Source organism: Crotalus tigris, unplaced genomic scaffold, assembly GCF_016545835.1.
Source record: "Crotalus tigris isolate CLP2741 ecotype Arizona unplaced genomic scaffold, ASM1654583v1 scf7180000020065.321141, whole genome shotgun sequence".
NCBI classification, from domain to species: domain Eukaryota; kingdom Metazoa; phylum Chordata; class Lepidosauria; order Squamata; family Viperidae; genus Crotalus; species Crotalus tigris.
In genome coordinates this window covers 178,460-199,914 of record NW_024097843.1, presented here as the reverse complement: position 1 = coordinate 199,914, position 21,455 = coordinate 178,460, and the positions used below count along the sequence as shown (strand labels likewise).

The 21,455-nt window shown below is 34.7% G+C and overlaps 1 protein-coding gene across 12 annotated transcripts in view; it reads left to right on the top strand.

Moving 5' to 3' along the window:
* LOC120318111 (phosphorylase b kinase regulatory subunit alpha, liver isoform-like) overlaps positions 1-21,455 on the top strand; it is a 175,501-nt gene that overhangs the window by 64,254 nt on the left and 89,792 nt on the right. For 7 of the 12 annotated variants that reach the window (XR_005559414.1, XR_005559416.1, XR_005559413.1 and 4 more), the window contains 13 exons: positions 1,003-1,081; positions 1,722-1,888; positions 3,401-3,574; positions 5,162-5,250; positions 6,238-6,371; positions 8,528-8,684; positions 9,989-10,068; positions 10,736-10,814; positions 10,928-11,057; positions 16,388-16,489; positions 16,630-16,748; positions 17,742-17,771; positions 20,517-20,570. Coding sequence is in view for 8 of the 12 variants with exons in the window: in XM_039365385.1 (XP_039221319.1) it covers positions 1,003-1,081; positions 1,722-1,888; positions 3,401-3,574; positions 5,162-5,250; positions 6,238-6,371; positions 8,528-8,684; positions 9,989-10,068; positions 10,736-10,814; positions 10,928-11,057; positions 16,388-16,489; positions 16,630-16,748; positions 17,742-17,771; positions 20,517-20,570 (1,394 nt within the window). In the remaining 4 variants the exon portion in view is untranslated. The remainder of the gene's footprint in view (positions 1-1,002; positions 1,082-1,721; positions 1,889-3,400; positions 3,575-5,161; positions 5,251-6,237; positions 6,372-8,527; positions 8,685-9,988; positions 10,069-10,735; positions 10,815-10,927; positions 11,058-16,387; positions 16,490-16,629; positions 16,749-17,741; positions 17,772-20,516; positions 20,571-21,455) is intronic. The other 5 variants (XM_039365389.1, XM_039365386.1, XM_039365390.1 and 2 more) reach the window with 5 other exon arrangements.

Below are 21,455 nucleotides of genomic sequence, written 5' to 3'. Positions count from 1 at the left end.
TCAAAGCCAGATGAGGCTTCTATGTGGATGATGTGCATGTGCAAAAACCTCCTTTGGTTTTCCCAAGGAGACTTCTGCAATTCTTTGAGGGGTGCTTTGTTTTAACAAAGATATCAGGACAAAGATATTCCTTTCACAACATGATCTCCTTATTCCTAAGAGCAAAGGGAAATCATATTGCTTTAATTTACAGCCCCTGTTCAGCATCCTTGGCATTTGGGAAAGGCAGCATATTTCACAAGATAATTTAGTACATGCTATGTAAAGAAATATTTATCTTTTAAATCATCTCCTAGTTATTTTCATTGGGTGGCTTCTTGTTCCAGTATTATGAATGATGTAAAAAAATGTCACCATTTTCTTATAATTCATAATTTTATAATATCTCCTTATAAGAATCTTTTCTCTAAACTAAGTGTTGCTCCCTGATTATCTTGATTGCCTTCTGCACCTTCTCCATTTCAACAATATTCCTTTTGATAACCAGAAACATATTATCAGATGTCTGGTGGCACTATTTCCAATTAATATATGATCATTGTATTATGAGTTGATTTTTGAATGACACCAGCATGGTTTTTGCCTTCTTTAAAGCACACTGTGTAAATGATTTTATCAAACTATCTGTGGTGAACCCAAGACTCGTTTCTTGGTTGGATATGCAGTACAGGATTTTAATAATTTTTGCAGTGAATTATGAAATACATGACAGTCCCTCCTCCCACTCTTGGGAAAACCCATAATCCAATTGAACTCAAGATTTCGGCCCTGATGCTTAACATCTATGTAATATGTCTCTGTATGGTGAATAAAATAGTCTACACATGCTGTGTTGTTGCTTTTCTTCATCTGTGAAGGGAAGACTCAAAATGATTGAGAATCTAAGTTAGATATTTCTTAAGCCAAAACTTTTCATACTGGATTTTTTTAAAGTGAATCATTAAAAATATTTCTCCAAAATATGTATAAGTATGTGTTTGTTGGTTTGTTTATTTATTTTAGTGGATGATGGGACTGATATTGATCCTGCAATTCTTGCCACCATAAGAAAGCTTGGAGATGGATATTTTGGAGGAGCAAGGTGAGCATTAATGTGCATTACAAATAGCTGAGACAGTTCCTTTTTCCTATTTTTGATTATTGGGTAAAACTTTTCTGCCTAATGTTTTTTTCTGATTGGATGTTACTGTACAATCTGTATAAATGCTGGATTGTTTGTATTTACATTTGCTACTTTAGTATTCAGTATATTTTAAAATATTTTTAAGTTCCAGAAATTCAATATAAAAGAATAAATTCTTTTATTCTTTATTTTATTTTATTTATTTTTTATTTATTTATTTTATTCTAAAATTCAGAACAAATTAGGCCAGAGGTTTATACAAAGTTTGGAAGTATAAAGTAATGCAAGGAGACAAATTAGATGACTCTGCAAAGTGTAAAAATAAGATGCGATGATAATGGGCATCTTTATTTCCTGAGCACCTGGCTATGGAACAATATATATTAATATGGTTATTTATCTATCATGATTCAAGTACTTGTGAAAAAACCATTTATTTATCAATTGTTGAACAGTGTGGTACTTAGGAATCTCTTTTCAACAGTATGCATATATGTATATATTTGTGTGCCTGCATGTGTCTGTGTGCACAGATGTGTGTGTGTGTGTATGTGCGTAACAAATATGTATTCTTCCTCTTCAATCTGTTCTTTTCCAGAGTGAAGTTGGGCAAACTTTCGGACTTTCTGACCACTTCATTCTATACAAACCTAAGCTTCTTGGATCCTGATTGTGACAGCAAACTGTTTGATGATGAAAGTGAAAGCTTCTCTAGCCCTGAAAGTGGCTATGAACTAGAAGATTATGCAGACTTTTGTAATAAGGGTAATGATGTCTTTTCATTTTATTTGAGCAGTATATCCATGTATAGATATTGCAAATAGTAACCAAGAGCAATTTTGGCCACATTTGATAAACATGCCCTTTCTGGATATGTAGCCACAGTAATCATGCCTTAATGAGTATTATGACATGTTTTATGAGATGAGTGGATGAGTGTTCAGGAGCTATAGTACAGTAAGTACAAATGCATACACTGGATTGTTTTCTGATATGAGTTGGTTGACTATATTATGTTAATAAACTATCAATTTATTTCTAACTATAATTCTTTAGTTAGAATTATAACTTACAAATTCTCAAATGGTTTGGAGAAGATAATATCCCTAAGTGCCCCCCCCCCCATCTCTCAAATGAATCTGTAATCAAGATTTACTTGAAAGGATCAAGAAAGGCTTTATTAGCAGAAAGATGGACAAAGTTCTCTCTAGGATGATATCAGTGGAGGAATTTTTCTGAGGAAATCAAAGAGGTTCTTTCATTTAATTTTAAAAGAGGAATTAAAACTGTATATGAATTATACTACAATTACCTCAATTTTTTTCTATTTTAAAATATGTTTTTTCTGTTTAATTTTTTTCAAGCTTTATTAAAAATTTAAATTAAGTCCATGACAGGCCAAATGGAAATAATTTGATAGATAATATTAATAAAAAGCAAAAAGCTAAAAAAAACAATATCAGAAAATACATTTCAGCAAGTACGCTTGTGTGGTTCAAAGTTGCTTAACTTGTTTAACTGCAGAGGGACCAGATGTCTGGATATTCTAAAAAGGAATTTGGGCCTTAATGTATAGCAGAATAGTTGAAGAGGCTACTTATTTATGAAAAACCAAGGCTGGAAAAGTTATAATAATATAAAAATCTTAAATATTGAGAGTATGCACAATCACTAATTTTAACATCTTATGTATTCGTAGATTTATTGATTTATTTATTAAATTTATATACCATCAATCTCCCCCATAAGGCAACTCAAATCAGAATGCTACATAGAACAAAAGTTTTTGTCTTGCTCAAAGCAGGTACAGGTAGTCCTCGAGTTACAATGGTTCATTTAGTGACCATTTGAAGTTACAACAGCACTAAAAAAAAGTGACATGACCGTTTTTCACACTTATGACTGTTGTAGCATCCCTCTGATTAAGTAATCAAAATTTGAACACTTGACAACTGGCCCATATTTATGACAGTTGCTGTGTCCCGGGCCATTTGATTAACTTTAGTGATCTTCTGACAAGCAGAGTCAATGGGGAAGCCAGATTCACTTAACAGCTGTGTTATTAACTTAACAATTGTCGTGATTCACTTAATAACGGTGGCAAGAAAGGTTGTAATATGGGGCAAAATTCACTTAACTAATGTCTTAGCAATAGAAATTTTGGGCTCAATTCTGGTCGTAAGTCGAAGACTGTCTATATATGACAAAATATAAAGTTAATTGGGTGGAAGCATAAGTGCCTTACTTCAAACAACTTTTTAAAAAAAATTTTGACAGAAAGCCATGATGAACTGGACCAGTACATAAACAGTATGTTACAGAGTACTGCTCTGAAATCATACTTGCCTCCACTCACAAAAGGCACAGGCTCATCCTACGTGTTCAGCGCTGCTCATTCTACTAGAGAAATACTATCAATCATGGCCAAGGCTAAGGGACTGGATGTTCCAAGTAAGTTTTTATAACATTTTAAATCTATGCTATTTAACAGATTGAATGCCTGTAAATGCTGTCATCTTGCTTCTGCAAAAATCTGTCATCTCACATGAAATAAACTTATTTCAGTAAGATTACAACACATTTCCCCAAAAGATAAGGCTTTATTTTCAGGTATCTGTAGAAATAGTTAATAGAAGAGACACTATCATGATACATGCCTATTGGGAAATTTGCCCAGTTGGTCACAAAGTGTTAGAAAAAAGTAGAAATAAGAATCCAACATTTGGAGACTACTGTATTGACTGATGAATAGAGCAGGCTGTGAATCATGTTATTTTAAGCAACAAAATACATTGTGATAAAGGTGGAGGAAGAAAAGTTTCAACTAATTAAAAATTCAAAAATATTTCCTCTGATTATTTTGGCTAGAGACAGAGATTTCATGGTTAGATAAGTTCTTTATGAAGTGCTAAAATTTAAAAATAAAGGGAAAGTCAGGACAAAATTGAGCGCAAACTATAACAATTCTTGGTTCAGTATTTGGGAAATTATATGGCTCTATTAGCACACAAAACTGCCATGATTTACCACTTTGAGAAAGCCCAAAAAATGAGCCTCTAGACTTGGCCACCCCTTCCATTTCCTACTCTCTTTAGCAGTTTTTCATTCCAGATTCCTGAATTTGTTTTGCCTTGAGGAGAGAATGTGAGTTATAATACAATTTGGATAATTTAACATGTAAAATTTAAAAAGAGAACATTGGTTTAGAATTTGTGATGAACCACAGTTTCTGGTCTGGATAGCATAGTATGTTAGAATCTGTGAGAGTAAACTAAGCACATAAAAGTCCTAACCAAATCAGGACAAGAAGCAATGGATGGAAACTAATCAAGGAGAGAAGCAATCTAGAACTAAGGAGAAACTTGCTGACAGTTAGAACAATTAACCAGTGGAACAACTTGCCTCCAGAAGTGGTGAATGCTCCAACACTGAAAGTTTTTAAGAAGAGACTGGACAGCCATTTGTCTGTAATGGTATAGGGTTTCCTGCCTGAGCAGGGGGTTGGACTAGATGACCTCCAAGGTCCCTTCCAACTTTATTATTACTGTTAAATCTGTATGTGCAACTTTGTATATTCTTATATCACATATGGGCATGAAATAATGTGGACATATGTAAGTTTTCATGCATTTAGGAATTAATATTTTGGCTATTATTAAATATGCTGATACTGGAATATTCTCATGTCAATATATCTTTCTGGGTTTGAACACAAATGTTAGCATTTTTTTCTCTAGGCAGAAGAACATTGATAATCTAAATAAAAGTTACAGATTTCTATAACCAAACTTTGAATCATCCAGCCTTTTCTTTTTATGAAAATCTACTTTAGAAATGACAATATAGTCTCCTCTTTCAACAAGGCAAACTATTCCATAACAAGCCAGCTTTCTTGTAAAAGATCTTTGGAGTTTGGTTAAACTCATTTGCTTATACCGTCTAACTGATCCTCAGTATCATTTATATTTTGATTTCCATCAACATTTGGATTTGTACAGTAGCAGATCTTTAAAATGGCTTTACATTATTTTTTTCCAGATGTTTCAATGTCATTGCCTACAAAGGTTTTAAGCACTCACCGGAAATCTCTGAACCTAGTTGACTCCCCTCATCCACAAGTGGACCAAGTAAGAAGTTCTATTATTTCCTTTTGGAAAATATTGTACTTACTAGTTATATAAATTACTGTAATTCATCTATCAAAGTTGAAGATATACAACTGGAACAGAGATAGACTTTCACACAGCAGGTGTAAGTTTAAATTTAATGGCTTTAAGAAAGGATAGGAGGGGAAAATGTCTGTTTGATAAACTATTTTGTTTTGATTATATCCTTTTTCCCTGGCCCCACCCAGATGTGAGACCTAACCATATAAAAATAGTGAGGCAGCCCTTGATCCCAAAGGAAACCACTTTTGCTAGCTAGCTTTATGTGGCATTTGAGGGCCATTTTGTGGATGCATAAGTAATGGATAATAAGAATGGTCAGTCAGGATTTACTAATATGTTAAGAACTGCTATTTGATACCAGCTATTGGAATCTCTGGTAATAATATTGGAGGTTGTTAGGAATCAAATACAGACATACATCCTTTAAATTGTACATCTCTGCTATTTTAGAGCTTGTCTTTTACAACTTGTTATGTTCTTTTATGTCTTAATTGATTGCAACTTAATTGCCAATGTTATCTTCTAAAATCTAACTCTATCCTTAATTCCATAGCGTCAACATGGTATACCAGGTTTTCAGACACTTATCAGCTATAACCCATGTTGTTTTTTCAATCAGTCAAAATATATGTATAATTTATAATTTACAAGGGATTTTATCTTTTTTTTAAAAAAAGCACCAGGTCACAGATGCTTTTTAAATAAATAGAGATTAATAGAGAAACATATTAGATATCTGAGCATTATAGGAATGCTTATATATATTGCATTGCCTTGAGTGCACTCATGATGAATATTCTACCATGTATCCTTATATGTCCTCCTCTTGACTTTTGTCATTTTGTGTGCACTTTGGGGTGGTTGAATAAATTTTTATTTTATTTGGAAAATTAAGGTAAACTACATACTCTAAAAGAGTGTTTTGTATTTTGTTTTGATTAATAGGAATCTAAGACTGCTTTTCATTTGCCAAAGGATGCTCATGGTGATTTGGATTGTGAGAAATTAGTTGGGCAGCTAACAGAATGTCTTACTTTACATGACCAGGCAGATATATTATACATCTTATATCTAATAAAGTAAGTTTCCTTTTATGTTCTATTAGGCAGTTCTTAATTTATTTTTTTAAATGATGTTCCAGAAAACGAAATATTCAGCTGTATTAATTTTTATGTGAGGTTGCCATTTGTTTCTATCCTGCTTAGTTTTATATTATAACCTTGTATTTCCTGGTCCCTGAAATTCTAATCTTGAAATTCCTTTAGTATTGCTTATTTTACTTTATTTATTTTACTTAATAATGCAGGTAGTCCTTGACTTATGACTGGTTGCCTCACAAAGTTACAATGGACCTCTCCAGAGCTACTTATGATCTGTTTTTGGAGTTACAATGGCTGCATAGACACCCACAATCGCATGATCACCTGTTGGGTGCTTGGCAACCAGTTCACCTTTACCTCCATTTCCAGTATCCCGCAATCACGTGATCATGATTTGCAATGTTTTCAGTGTTTACTTTTTCAATCAGTCAAAATATATGTATAATTTATAATTTACAAAGGATTTTATCTTTTTTTTAACAATTAAAAAATGCCCCTTAGCAAAAATGGGTTCACTTAACAACTGTGGCATTTGCTTAACAATCATCGTAAAAAAACTGTTGTAACTTTGAATCCAGTCTTGTGATGCCATGACTTACAATGCAATAATTTATGACTCTTAATTCCAGGCTCAATTGTACCATACGTTGAGAACTACTTGTGCCAATAAACTCATCTGACACATTATCTGGTTTTCACTTAGTATTCCATATTCATATTGTCAAATTATTATTTTATTATCACAGACAAGCTGCCATTAGTGGAGCAGCTATTTGTTTTTACAAATTAAGCCTTTAAAGGCATAAAACTCTTTTCATGCAAAAGTCTTTTGAGCAAGAATTTTTTTAAAAATGCATAAATGCTTGTTTAATTTTGAATTGGTAGAGATCGCCCTTATTTAGCAACTGCCTTGGATAGCAACTGTTTGCAAATACAGTGGTGATAAATAGTAATAAAAATCCTTTTTTGACCAATAAGCACACATCTACAGTATCGGAAGCTTTCAGTGTGAAACTAAGAAACTATGGGCTGGTGGGAAGATTCTAATCAACTAATTAAGGTTACAGAGTGAGGTTGTTAACTTGCTCTTAGCACTTTTTAGGGACATGGTATAATACAGAAGAGAAACAACTCTGGAAAATATAGTTTGTTTAAGCAATCTCTCCACCCTGTGAAGCAAAACAAAAGAGAGGGGGATGGATCAGGCACAGAACATCGTACAGGTACATTGACTTACAACCACAATTGAGCCCAAATTTTCTATTGCTAAATGAGACAGTTGTTAAGTAAATTTTGCCCCATTTTACAACTTTTCTTGCCATAGTTAAATAAATCAATTCAGTTGTGAAGTTAGTAATACAGTTGCTAAGTGAATCTGGCTTCCCCGTTGACTTTGCTTGTGAGGTTACAACAGGTGATCACAGGATCCAGAACATTGCAACCATGATAAATATGAGTCAGTTGCCAAGAGTCTGAAGTTTGATCATGTGACCATGGGGATCTGCAGTGGTCATAAGTATGAAAATGGCCCTAAGTCACTTTTTAGTGCCATTGTCACTAAATGAACTGTTGTAAGTCGAGGACTATCTGTACAAGAGTATTTGAATAACACAGCAGCAACCAGTGATCTTTCTCCCTCTCCCTCTCCCCCCCCTCTCTGTGTGTACCTATGAGCCTGTCTCTATCTCTCTCTGTCATGGGATTCAAATAGCAATTGTGTTGATTACCATCCATTTTCCCAGAACCAATTCAGTAAACAAGGACCACCTGTAATTCTGTAACCTTAAATCAAGAACTGCTTTGAAGACTGGAACTTTTACTAACTTCTGGCAATTCACTTAGGACTGATATACATACAACCCATGGCATGCATGTCCAACCCTTGGCCTGCAGGCTGCATGTGGCCCTGGACAGCTAGTAATGTGGCCTCCCAAGATCATAAACTTTTAACATTATTTGATTTATATACCTTAACTATATGATATATTTTATATGTGATTCAAGACAATTCCTTTTCACTCAGTGCAGCCCACACAAACCAAAAGGTTGGACACCCATGACTTACAACATCCCCTTTCCCTTTTAAAAAAATAAATAAGAACATATAACCACTATGATACTTTTTGTTTTGTAAGAGGTCTTGATTGGGAAACACATCTCTATGGCCAGTGTGGAGTGACAGTTCATTGCCTCCTCAATGAATTGTACAGCAAAGCAGGCATAAACCAAGAATGGGGGCTCATCCGCTACATTTCTGGCATATTGAAAAAAAAAGTTGAAGTTCTGGCTGAGGTATGGATCAAATACATTGTTTCCATTTCAGTTTCTCTCAACCTTGAAGAGCATTTTTTTTTAAAAAAATGCCCCTGTAGCATGCACTCAAGCCCTACAGAGAATTCCTGTTCAAATGGCCAGAAGTAGTTATTTACCTGGGAAGATATTAGAAAAAATATCTAGAAATAAATAAAGTTATAACTAGTAGCTAGCATGGGTTTGTTAAAAACAATTCATGCCAAACCAATCTTATTTCATTCCTTGACAGAGTGACTATATTGGTAGACCAGCGAAATGCTGTGGACATAGTATACTTAGACTTCAGCAAGGCATTTGACTAAGTAGACCACAACCTACTTCTTGGTGAAATAGAAAAATGTGGGATAGACAGCATCACCACCAGATAGATTTGTAACTGGTTGACAAACTGTACTCAATGAGTCATCCTTAACTGTACTACAGCTATATGGAGGGAAGTAAGCAGTGGGGTAGCACAAGGTTCTGTCTTAGGCTCAGTACTCCTCAATATCTTCATAAATGACTTAGATGAGGGAATAGAAGGGAAACTCATCAATTCTGCAGATGACACTAAGCTGGCAGGAATAGCCAACACCCCAGAAGACAAGCTCAGGATCCAAAAAGATCTTGAAAGGCTTGAACAATGGACCCTATCCAACAACATAACATTTAATGTGGAGAAAAGCAAGGCTTTACATCTGTATAAACAGAGGCATAGAATCAAAATCATGTGAAGTATTAGTACTGCTTTATAAATCCTTAGTAAGACCACACCTGGAATACTGCATCCAGTTTTGGTCACCACATTACAAAAAAGATGATGAGACTTTGGAAAAAGTGCAAAGAAGAGCAACTAAGATGATTAAGGGCCTGGAGACAAAAACTTGAAGAATGGTTGCAGGAATTGTGTATGGCCAGTCTAGAGAAAAAAAGGACTAAGGGTGACATGATAGCAGTATTATGAATAGCACTCTAAATGCTGCTTATGCCAGCAGGTTCTATAATGCTTGCTTCTGACTTGCAAGGGGGCAGGCAAGCATGTTCTTCTGCATCCTTCTCCAGCAAGTCTAACTGGATGAAGAACATAAACCCTTGATACCTTTGCTGGACCTCCCTATGAAACATTGAGAGATAATCTTGTTGTTTTTCTATCTCCGATGCAAAGATAGAAGAATATGGACTTGGTCTTCATATTAAATTAGTGATATGGAATGACTAAATTAATTTTTCAAAATTTAAGTGTAATGCAATTGCTACTACATATTTAATAACTTGAATCTTCTTTTTCCTTTGTTGTGTGCCAGGCCTGTACAGATCTTTTATCCCACCAGAAGCAACTTACAGTTGGCCTCCCACCTGAGCCCCGTGAAAAAACAATTATAGCGTATGTGAACCTCTCCATCTTAAATCAATGTCTTATTTTTCATACTTCTTGACAGCTATATTATAGGATTGTCTAGAAAGTATTTTAGTAGTAAAAGTATTAATTTAGGAAGCATGATTCATGTCTGAGATCATACAGGATTTTAGCCAAGTTGTTAAATATATAATAGCAAAAAATTGTCCTTTTCATTAGCAGCACCACTGTTGTGGCTTGATAGTCAAGAAAAAGCTTGAAAGAATGGAACCATTTTTTCCCAATTACATGTAACTGAATACAAAATCAATTCTAGAAAAGGAGGATTTTTTCAATGTATTCTACAGTTTCAGATTTATTAACTGTCCTGGGAATCAGGAACAACTATGAGTTCAAAACAGGTAAGTTAGTCATTTGGTAGAGATAGGGAAAGATTCTCATTCTGTAAGTTTACTTTTCTCCAGTCTTAGGCTGCATAAAGGCAGGCTTTCTTTTACAAGTCATTTAGAGGGCAAAAAAGATTAAAACCAAGCAACACAGCCTGCTAGACTTCTAGCCATCTAATAAAAATTGCAATCTGATAATTTGGAAGAGTAATTTATAAGGCTAAGGTACTGAAAAGTCTTCTTGAAAAATATCCATAGAGTTACTGACAGAGTTCTGCTTATGCCTTTAATAAATTCAATTTCCATAGACCTTTGCCTCCTGAAAAGCTGATCAAACTAATATACGAAGCCAGTGGCCAGGATATCAGCATTGCAGTCCTTACACAGGTAACATGAACAAAAAGCCTTGCTAATGTTTTTGAATACATTATTTTATTATTGCCATTGTGTGGATAGAGATCTCTAAAATGAATTCCACTTCTCTTCCCCAATCCTGGCAGGAAATTATAGTGTACCTGGCCATGTATGTCCGGTCACAACCTAATCTCTTTGCAGAAATGCTCAGACTCCGCATTGGGCTCATTATTCAAGTGATGGCAACAGAACTTGCTCGCAGCTTGAATTGTTCAGGTAAGGCTACTTTCCTATTACTCTGGAATCAAAGAAGGGATTCTAAGTATATTTCAGAGGTGGATGACAATAGCAGATTTGCATATAATAAGTATAGTGGAAAGGAGTCAAAAATGGAGGAAATAGATAGAGAACTTCCAGAGAAAGTAGGAGAAGATGATGGGTAAAGGACAATAGAAAGTATATTAAGGGAGTAATACACTCATAGGTAATACTTTTTTATTTTATTTTTTTGCAATAAACCTTTTATTGTTTTATCAATGTATAAAGTACAAAATAAAAATAAAAATAGGAAATTAAGGGAAGAAAAAAGAAGGGAAAGAAAATGTGTGGTACAAGGGAAGAAAGAAAAAGGCATTGACTTCCGACTCTTTTTAGCACAACCTCAACTTTTACCACATTAGTATATAACTAGCCATTTCTATAACAACAAATCTAATAGGCAAAACCAAAGTTAAAGTTTCATTTTTTTATCAGAAGCACAAAATCCAGAAGTGATATCCAAATAAAAAGCATAAATATATTCTCTTCTTTGCATAGAATAGCGGTTCTCAACCTATGGGTCGCGACCCCATTTGGGGTCGATCGACCATTTTTCGGGGGTCACCAAAGGTGGCGATCCGCCATTTTCTTCTCTCAGGGGGCAGCGCCACGCAGGCGCGCCACGCATGGGGGGCGCCGCGCATGCGCGCCGCACATGGGGCCACCGCCGCGCATGCACACCACGCATGGGGCCCCGCGCATGCGTGCCACGCATGGGGGCGGTGCCCCCATGTGCGCGCTGCCACGCATGCGCATAACATTTGTGTGACAGGGGTCGCCGTCACACAAACGTTGAGAACCACTGGCATAGAACAACCAATTTAACCATTTCTGCTTTATCTTCTTTGCTGTTGAAATAATATGTATTTCTATTTGCACTTAATAATATTTATAAATTATCACCATTTATATTAACAAAATCCATGGTATTCTTTCAGATTATTTAACCTTAAAGGGAAAATATTTTTTTATCCAGTTTTAAACACTAAGCTTTTTTAAAAAAACATTTCTAAAATTAAAACATTCTCATGCATCTTTTTTTAAAACTTCCTCTTGGCATACATATTTTAAAGTTTACTTTCAAACCAATAAAATTCCAGCTACAATTAACTCATTAAATTTAGATCACTCCTTCTAAGTTACCCTCATAGAATAATTTTTCTTCTTGTATACATCCTTTTTAAAGGTCTAGATTTTTCTTTAAGCTAATATATCTTTTTCTTTAACTTTTTCTTAACATATTTTCAAATACACTTTCAATAATATTTTACAAACTTTAGGAATTACTTAAGCCTTATATATAAAGAAAAAATACATTTTCAAATTTTAGATTAAGACTTTCAATTACAAATATCAAACCGATGGAAATCCATCCTAATTCTAATTGACTCATTAAGTTTAAGTCACTCCTTCCAGTTTGTCTTCATGGGATAAAATCTTTTTCTTCTCTGGAATATTTGTCAAGTACTTATAAGCTTTTGTTTTTCTCAAGGATTTCTCAACCTTGTTAATATCTATAAGGAGAAGGTTATTTTAAAATTTGTCCTTTTAAAAGTTGCAAATTTTCTTGGAGCTCTTCTTTCAATTGTGTTGGGAATCTTCTATTTAGCCATCATAATAAAAACTGGTGTCAGGTTTATATTCCAAAATTACAGTTGACTCCTCTGCATTGTCAGCTATTTGTGAAATTGCCTCAGTGGTTTGGTGATTTTCTACACATATTTTCATCTCTGAAGTAGTTTTGAATAGTCTTTTTAAAATCCTTGGAACGTAGCTGATCAGTAAACTGATATATTTTATTTAAAGATTTTTCAAATACATCTCTAATAATTTGCTCCTCTATTTTCTTAACTCCTTCTTTAGTCAAAGAGTAGCTTTTGTAAGTTACTTAAGAATTGCTGGCCAATTAGGAATCATAAAAATTGGAGAGTTTTGGTTTCAGTCATCCACAGCAGATCAAGCTACAAATTACTAAAAAGAATAAACTAAAACCCAATTTTCTGCCCTTATATTTCCTCATCAATTTTTTTAAAAGATAATTCACACTTCCTTAGTTTAGCTTGCCTAAGCAGCCGTGTTCCTTGTTGTTTAACGAGAAGAAATCCCCAAAATGGCGCAGATCTTCAAAAAGAAATCTTTTAGCTTAATAAAGATTAATAGTCCTTAAAAATTAAGAAATGAAATGTACAACATGCTATCTGTTTGAAAAATAAATTCCAAAACTGTTGCTTCTTCAACCATGAACTGATTGCAACCCTACCCCCAACTTTAGGCACACAACCTACTTCAAAGCGCAGCTCCAGAAGCTACTTGCAGACCTGTTGCTTTATTGGAGGCTCTTGAGGGATAATTCTAAATAATTCTTTCTCTAACCCAGGAGAGCCATATAAACTAAAAGAATGCTAATTCCTTCTGTTAATAGTTGAAGCAGCTACATTCCTGGGAAAATCCCCTCAGGGATCTATTCAGTTGGCCATCTTCACCGGAAGTTCATTTTTTTATTTTTGTTAACTTACACTGTTAATTGACAAGATATTTTTGGGATCCCTTGATACTGCCTGTTCTTGCCTTCTGAGCATTTGACCCAATGGTGATTACAATTTCCCCTGTTAATTTTCTCTGTTCCTTCTTCAAAGAATATAATTTCAAGCAAGTTATAAAATCTGACGTTTCTATTGCTTGGATTTATATTTGCCTTTATAGTGGTTATTTTTCTGAGCAAATAAATAAATGACCTAGTATAACATGGAGCACAGATATATAATGGCTAGAGTTATAATAAAGGCAGTGGTCTTAATGTAATTATTACATAGATTAAAAACAATCCAGTAATTATATAATAACTGTTACAGAACTTAAAGTCTTTCATCTGGATAATATGGCTTCTTTTTCAATATCAGGTTGAGTTTGCAACTAAATGCATTAATGGATTGCATTGAAATTCCAAGGAGATAAGACCTCATATACCATAGAGAGGATTTACCATGCACAGGATTACAAGCTCAATTATTTTTTCCTGCAGAATCTTTGCAACCAGATGTTCTTTTTCACAAGCTACAGCTTCTCTAATTCCCAGATAACAAAGCATAACTAGAAATAATTTGTAATCCATACACAAGAGAGCACCAGTTTGAAGAAAGATATTCTACCTGTTGTGTCTATGTCTCATATTTTACTGTGGAAAAAAAAAGAAAAATCCATTGGCTTGCTACTTGTCCCTCTATCTCACAGCTTCTCATGTGCTTGACAAGACTGCAACAGATTTTCTAATAAAACAGTCAAGTTAAATAGTTTTCATTGGGATTTCTGTGGTTGATACCATATGCTCCAAATTCCATTTTCAGAAATAGTCCAAGTAAAGCTTCAGTACAGGAAATATTTTGTTATATACAGTGAGAGAAAAAATTATTTGATCCCCTGCTGATTTTGTACATTTGCCCACTGACAATGAAATGATCAGTTTATAATTTTAATGGTAGGTTTATTCTGAGAGACAGAACAAAAACAAAAAAATCCAGAAAAATGCATTTCAAAAAAGTTATAAATTGATTTGCATTTTAATGAGTAAAATAAGTATTCAATCCCCTATCAATCAGCAAGATTTTTGGCTCCCAGATGTCTTTTATACTGGTAACGAGCTGAGCTAATCTCAGCTTGTTACCTGTATAAAAGACATCTGTCCACAGAAGCAATCGTCAATCAGATTCCAAACTCTCCATGATAGCCAAGACCAAAGAGCTGTCCAAGGATGTCAGGGACAAGATTGTAGACCTACACAAGCCTGGAATGGGCTACAAGACTATTGCTTGGTGAGAAGGTGACAACAGTTGGTGCGATTATTTCCAAATGGAAGAAACACAAAATAACTGTCAGTCTCCCTCAGTCTGGGGTCCATGCAAGATCTCACCTCATGTTTCAATCTCACCTCAGTTTCAATGATCATGAGAACGGTGAGGAATCAGCCCAGAACTACATGGCAGGATCTTGTCAATGATCTCAAGGCATCTGGGACCATAGTCACCAAGAAAACAATTGGCAACACACTATGCCATGAAGGACTGAAATCCTGTAGCGCCCACAAGTTCCCCCTGCTCAAGAAAGCACATGTACAGATCCGTGTGAAGTTTGCCAGTGAACATCTGAATGATTTAGAGGAGAACTGGGTGAAAGTGTTGTGGTTGGATGAGTCCAAAATTGAGCTCTTTGGCATCAACTCACCTTGCCGTGTTTGGAGAAGGAGGAATGCTGCCTGTGACCTCAAGAACACCATCTCCACTGTCAAACATGGAGGTGGAAATATTATGCTTTCAGGTGTTTTTCTGCTAAGGGGACAGGACAACCTCACTGCATCAAAAGAACGATAGATGGGCCATGTAACATCAAATCTTGGGTGAGAACCTCCTTCCCTCAGCCAAGGCATTGAAAATAGGTCATGGATGACTCAAAACACACGGCCAAGGCAACAAAGGAGTGGCTCAAGAAAAAGCACATTAAGATCCTGGAGCGGCCTAGCCAGTCTCTAGGCCTTAATCCCATACAAAATCTGTGGAGGGAGCTGAAGATTCGAGCTGCCAAACGTTGGCCTCAAAACCTTAATGACCTGGAGAGAATCTGCAAAGGGGAGTGGGACAGAATCCCTCCTGAGATGTGTGCAAATCTGGTGGCCAACTACAAGAAACATCTGACCTCTGTGATTGCCAACAAGGGTTTTGCCACCAAGTACTAAGTCATGTTTGTGAAGGGGTCAAATACTTATTTCACTCATTAAAATGCAAATACATTTATAACTTTTTTAAAAGCGTTCTTCTGGATTTTTTTGTTGTTATTCTGTCACTATTAAAATAAAGCTACCATTAAAATTATAGACTGATAATTTTGTTGTCAGTGGGCAAAGTACAAAATCAGCAGAGGATCAAATAATTTTTTCCTCACTGTAGCTAAATAAAAGGCTAAGCTCTAGGTGTCAAAAGTGAAATACTCTTTTGAGATATAGGTTTGAGCCAGGGGAGGGGGAAAAGTAGTACTTTATTTTATGGGCACAACATGATATTTTTTGATGATGGAATTATAGGTAGGATAACAATGAGAAAAAATGTTAAAATTATCTTCCTGAAAACAATTGCACTAGCTATTTATTTTTACATGATAAGGAACTGACTGCAATGTTCATCATACTTTTACTAAGCTGAGCAATAACTTTATCCCTGCAAAATGAATGCTCTTGAGAATATGTTTTCATTCATTTTACTTGCCCTTGAAATTTAGGGTCTTATTTTTTCCCCCTACAGGTGAAGAAGCCTCTGAAAGTTTAATGAATCTGAGTCCCTTTGATATGAAAAATCTCCTTCATCATATTCTCAGTGGAAAAGAATTTGGAGTCGAAAGGAGCAGTAATATATGCACATATATATATATACACACACACACACATACATATATGTGTAGCATTCTTATTTTCTTATTTTAAAAATCCTCTTTTGTGTATTTGAAGAGTTTTTTGGTATCTTTCCCTTTTCTTCTCCATCCTCAGTGCGTCCCCTTGATTCTTCTACATCCAGCCCTGCTATATCTATCCATGAAGTAGGTCACACTGGAGCAACAAAGACAGAAAGAAGTGGCATTACGAGGCTGAAGAGTGAGATGAAGCAGGTGAACACACGTTTCCTTTTTGCTTAGCTTTAGGCAAGAGCAATACCACTTAGACTTATGTACAGCTTCATGGTGCTTTACAGCCCTCTCTAAGCTGTTTACAGAGTTGGCATATTGCCAATAATCTGGGTCCTCATTTTACCGACCTTGGAAGGATGGAAGGCTGAGTCAACCTTCAGCCAGTCAGGATTGACACTCCAGGGCTTTGGGCAGCATTAGCCTGCAAATACTGCATTCTAAACCACTGCACCACCACGGCTCTCTTTAAGCATCTTAAGACAGAAAACTATTACTTTATGGTGGCTACAACCCATCAGTAACTTTGACCTAAGCACTTCTTAATTTTTGTATATATCTTTCCTGGGTGCCCAGGATTGTATATTAGTTTCTGCATCCACCAGGGATTTGGAACTACACCAACATTGTCATATGTCATTATTTTTTATATATTTTAATTTATTATTATATCCCATGTTTATTATTTTTATAAATAACTCAAAGGGGTGAACATACCTCATGCTCTTTCCTCTTCCTATTTCCCCCACCACAACAACCCTGTGAAGTGAATTTGAGAGAAAGTGACTGGCCAACAGTCACCCAGCCAGCTTTCAACAGTTTTCTGGTTTCTAGGCTGGTACCTTAATCACTAGGCCAAATTTATTTACCCAAAGACTTGTTAAATGAGTGTATGAAAAATTGAAATAGTGATAATGATGATATAAGAATGCCACTGTTGATCACAGTCTCTTCAGGCTGATGGGCTTTCTGGAGCAATGCTTAATATTGCATGAGCAACTGAAAAAGGGAAGTTTACCCTTTATCATTATTTTACAAACACTTTGTAAAAGAAAAATACTTGTGATATCTCTGAAATGATATTTGTAACTTGCAGGTTGCACTTATTGTACTACCCTTATTCATAATTATAGACTATTTAATGTTTATACCATTATTAATATAACTATTGACAATGGTTTTTTCCCCTTTTTCTAGAAACATAGGAGACTAAGTAGTAATGAACAGGTGAAATGAACCATCATCTCTCTATGCACATGAGGCTGTTAAATCTGCATGCTGTTCTGTGGTATCGCTCAACTGCATTTGCAGATGCATGTGATAAAATATTAAAAATTATTAGTAAAATTACTAATACATGATTATGAGGCACATGTGTAATTTGAAGCTTTTATGGGCTTGCTCTGCTTATGTGGGCTACAGACTGTTTCCAGATTCACTAATTCAAGGCTGTTTTCTTGAATCTATAATATTTTTGTAATTTGTTACTGTAGCATAGCAGCACTTATCATTCTATAGTAGCAATTTTCTCAGTGCCATTTCACTATGTTTGCACATTTCAATATGAAAAGGGTAAAGATGACTAGAAAAACGTGTATGATTTAGGGCCAATTAACAAGCCAGGACTATCAAGAATTCCTTTTGTCTTTTGACTCTTTGAGAAGTAGAGATTCAGCCACCCAGAGCTCTTGAAGTTTCTGTATTTGCTATATCTTTTTACTATTTCTTTCCCGACCGGAAAGTGATAGTGGAAATAAATACGATTTAACAACTTTTTTTTTACACTGTTTAGAACCGCTGTCTCAATTATTAGACATACCCCCACCAAGGGAATAAAGAAAGTTGTCTTTGGGGCTATCTTGCTCAATAGTATTATCTACACTGACTGGCAGATTTCAAACAAGGTCTAACCAGTCTTACCCAGAGAACTTCAAGAATTGAATCTGACATTTCTTGGCATATTCTGTCTTTGAACTAAAGGTAGTCCTAAGCTTACAACCACAACTAAGCCACAACTGAGCTTATCAAAAATTGATAAGTATAGTTGTTAAGTGAGTTTTGCCCCATTTTACAATCTTTCTTGCCACAGCAGTTAAGTGAATCACTGCAGCTATTAAATTAGTAGCATGATTGAATCTGGCTTCCCCATTGTCTTTTCTTGTCAGAAAGTTGCAAAAGGTGGTCACATGACCCCAGGACTCTGCAATCATCAAAAGTATGAACCAATTGCCAAGCATCTAGATTTTGATCACATGACCATGGAGATGCTGCAACAGTCATAAGCGTGAAAAGCAGTCATAAGTAACTTTTTTCAGTGAAGTTATAACTTTGAATGGCCACTATGAGTTGAGGATATTTTTTCCTACATACAAGTCCAATTATTTAGAAATGATTTACCTGAACCTAATCATGATTAGGAATTATTTTTCCTATAACACTATTACCAGATGTTTACGTAATGCTCTTTTTTAAAAAAAAAATCTCAAAATGTATGTGGCCATACATGTATATTCCACTTCTCTGTAATGTGAGTATATTAACTGTTTACTGTGAAATAATTTTCATTAGAAGTCTTCCATTACAGGTATTATTGGATTACAGTATAAACTGATTAGTGGGATGGGGTGGTTGTAAAAGAATGACTTTCTGAAAGTCAGGACACTTAACAGGAGTACAACAGATCCAAGTTTAGAATTTTGACGTTTTACTTAGATTTATCTTCATTTTAAAAGAATTTTTACTTGTGTACTTCCCAGGTTATTGGGAGTCGAGTGATATATAAATTTTAATAATAATAAATAATGACTTAGGGAAGAATGGTGAAAACTTATATAGTGAATATATCTTTTGCTTTAAATTTATATAAGCTTTAGTCTTTAAAGAATACATAGTGCTTCTTTCATCGTTCACCATGGGATGCCCCCCCAAATCCCAAAACCGGATTTTTAAGGATGGAACTCATACTTATCTAATCACAGCCTTCGAAAGCCAGAACAGACCCTATGAAGCAATTGCTGCCTTTGCCAGAATGATATAGAAAAGGGGCAATTGTGATTCTGCTTTCATCTGTTTGACCCTCCCATTTCCTGAATGCAGATACCACTGCTTTGCAGCAAATTGGTGGTTTGTTAATATATTTGTGTCCTGGCCTTTTTTCCAAAAATTAGAAATAGTATTTTAGATTTGGAATCAACTTCTATGCCAGTTTGATAGACTTTCTCAAATCTCTCTTCAGGAATCTAGTCTTTCCATTTTGCATTTAGCAATGAGTAGCTTAGAACCTCAGCAAGGAGAACATGCAAAACTAGAGTTAAAATATGGAGCAAATGAATTCCTCTCTGTGGTTCTGTGAATTTAAAATTCATGAAAAAAGATGTACTGAATTGGTATTTGCAGAGAAAGAAGAGAAAGCGGCTTCTCAGAAATGATTTACTTTTTTATATTGTTGCACTCCTAGAAGATTCATATGATTTACAACATGGATAAAACAACACCACACACACACACACACACACAGACACACACGAATAATTTTATTTAACCCTTGCATTTTCAGCAAAGTGATCCATTAACTTCAATTTTTGCAGTAATCTGGTCTTTGACATTGCATTTGCATGCATCTTCTTGGTATAGGCCAAGATTTTGATCTTTATTGCAAATTTGCTTCATATTTTAAAGTTTGTGGATTTCATTCATTATTTCGTACATCAATATTCTCAGTAACAGTATTGGACACAAATTCCAGAAGTATGTCAAACAGAATAGAATATATTTTCATTCAGGCACAATGAAAATATTCAGTTTTCTCTAATACTACTGAAAGTACAGTAATGTAACCATTTAGCAGACATTAGCAAAGGGAGAAATGAGCGTTTTGAGTTTTATTCTTTTTTAACGCATACTTATTTTATCCATATTTTGTTGATTTTACCTACTGATTATTTTAATATGTTTTGTATTTCTGTTTTATAGTTCTTCTATGGGGGCCATTCCACATCCAGCAGCATGTATTCATCCAGGTCTATGGTAATCTATCATTCAGAAACTTAAAATCTCTCTTTTCCCTTACTATGGAGAGGCACATAGCTAAGATCAACTGGCCTTAATTTCTCAAGATATTGTAATGTTTTTCTTTACAGTGAAAGTCATACAAATTATTAATTACAAATTAAGCTTTTATGATGTATTATATACATCATGTGATTGGAATTACAGGGCATGTAGATTTTCCAGTAACAAAAGCTAGAAAAGGGACAAAATTGTATAAAGTAACAGTTTATGCTCCCTATTAATCTGTACACTTTCTTTAATTAGTAATATTGGTTGTAATGCTATCAGAGAAATGAATCCCAGAATATATAATCTAAATTTATTTTATTAAAATTTATTTTTTTATTAAAATGATTCATTATGTGAACTCATAATTTGCCACGTGCTTATAAAATTAAACAGTAGAAAATGAGTTTCTATTAATTAAATAAAAAATATTTTCACATTTGGCACAGGGATAAATTGACATAATCTCTTTCCACATACAAAGATGCAATTATCTAAATACTAAAATCAAATAAGAATCAGAAACTATTATAATACCTAATTCCATGAGCACAAGGGCAATCTCAGAGGTCTAAACCCAAAATATGTATATAATCCTTTTAAAATGTGATTTAATATAACTATTATTACATTTCGTAATGCCAAATTACATAATAATAAATCCAGTGTGAATGGTCAGTCTGGGTCAATCTGAAATTCTACTGATATGAGAGAAGAATACTTTATTTTTCTTTCCCAATTCCTTCCTTTCCATCAGAAAAGAAATTGTATTGGAATAGGCTTTCACCTAGATTGAAACATTGATTTGCAATGATTTATTAGTAGAAGAATTTTAGCAATTTTAGGTACAAACAA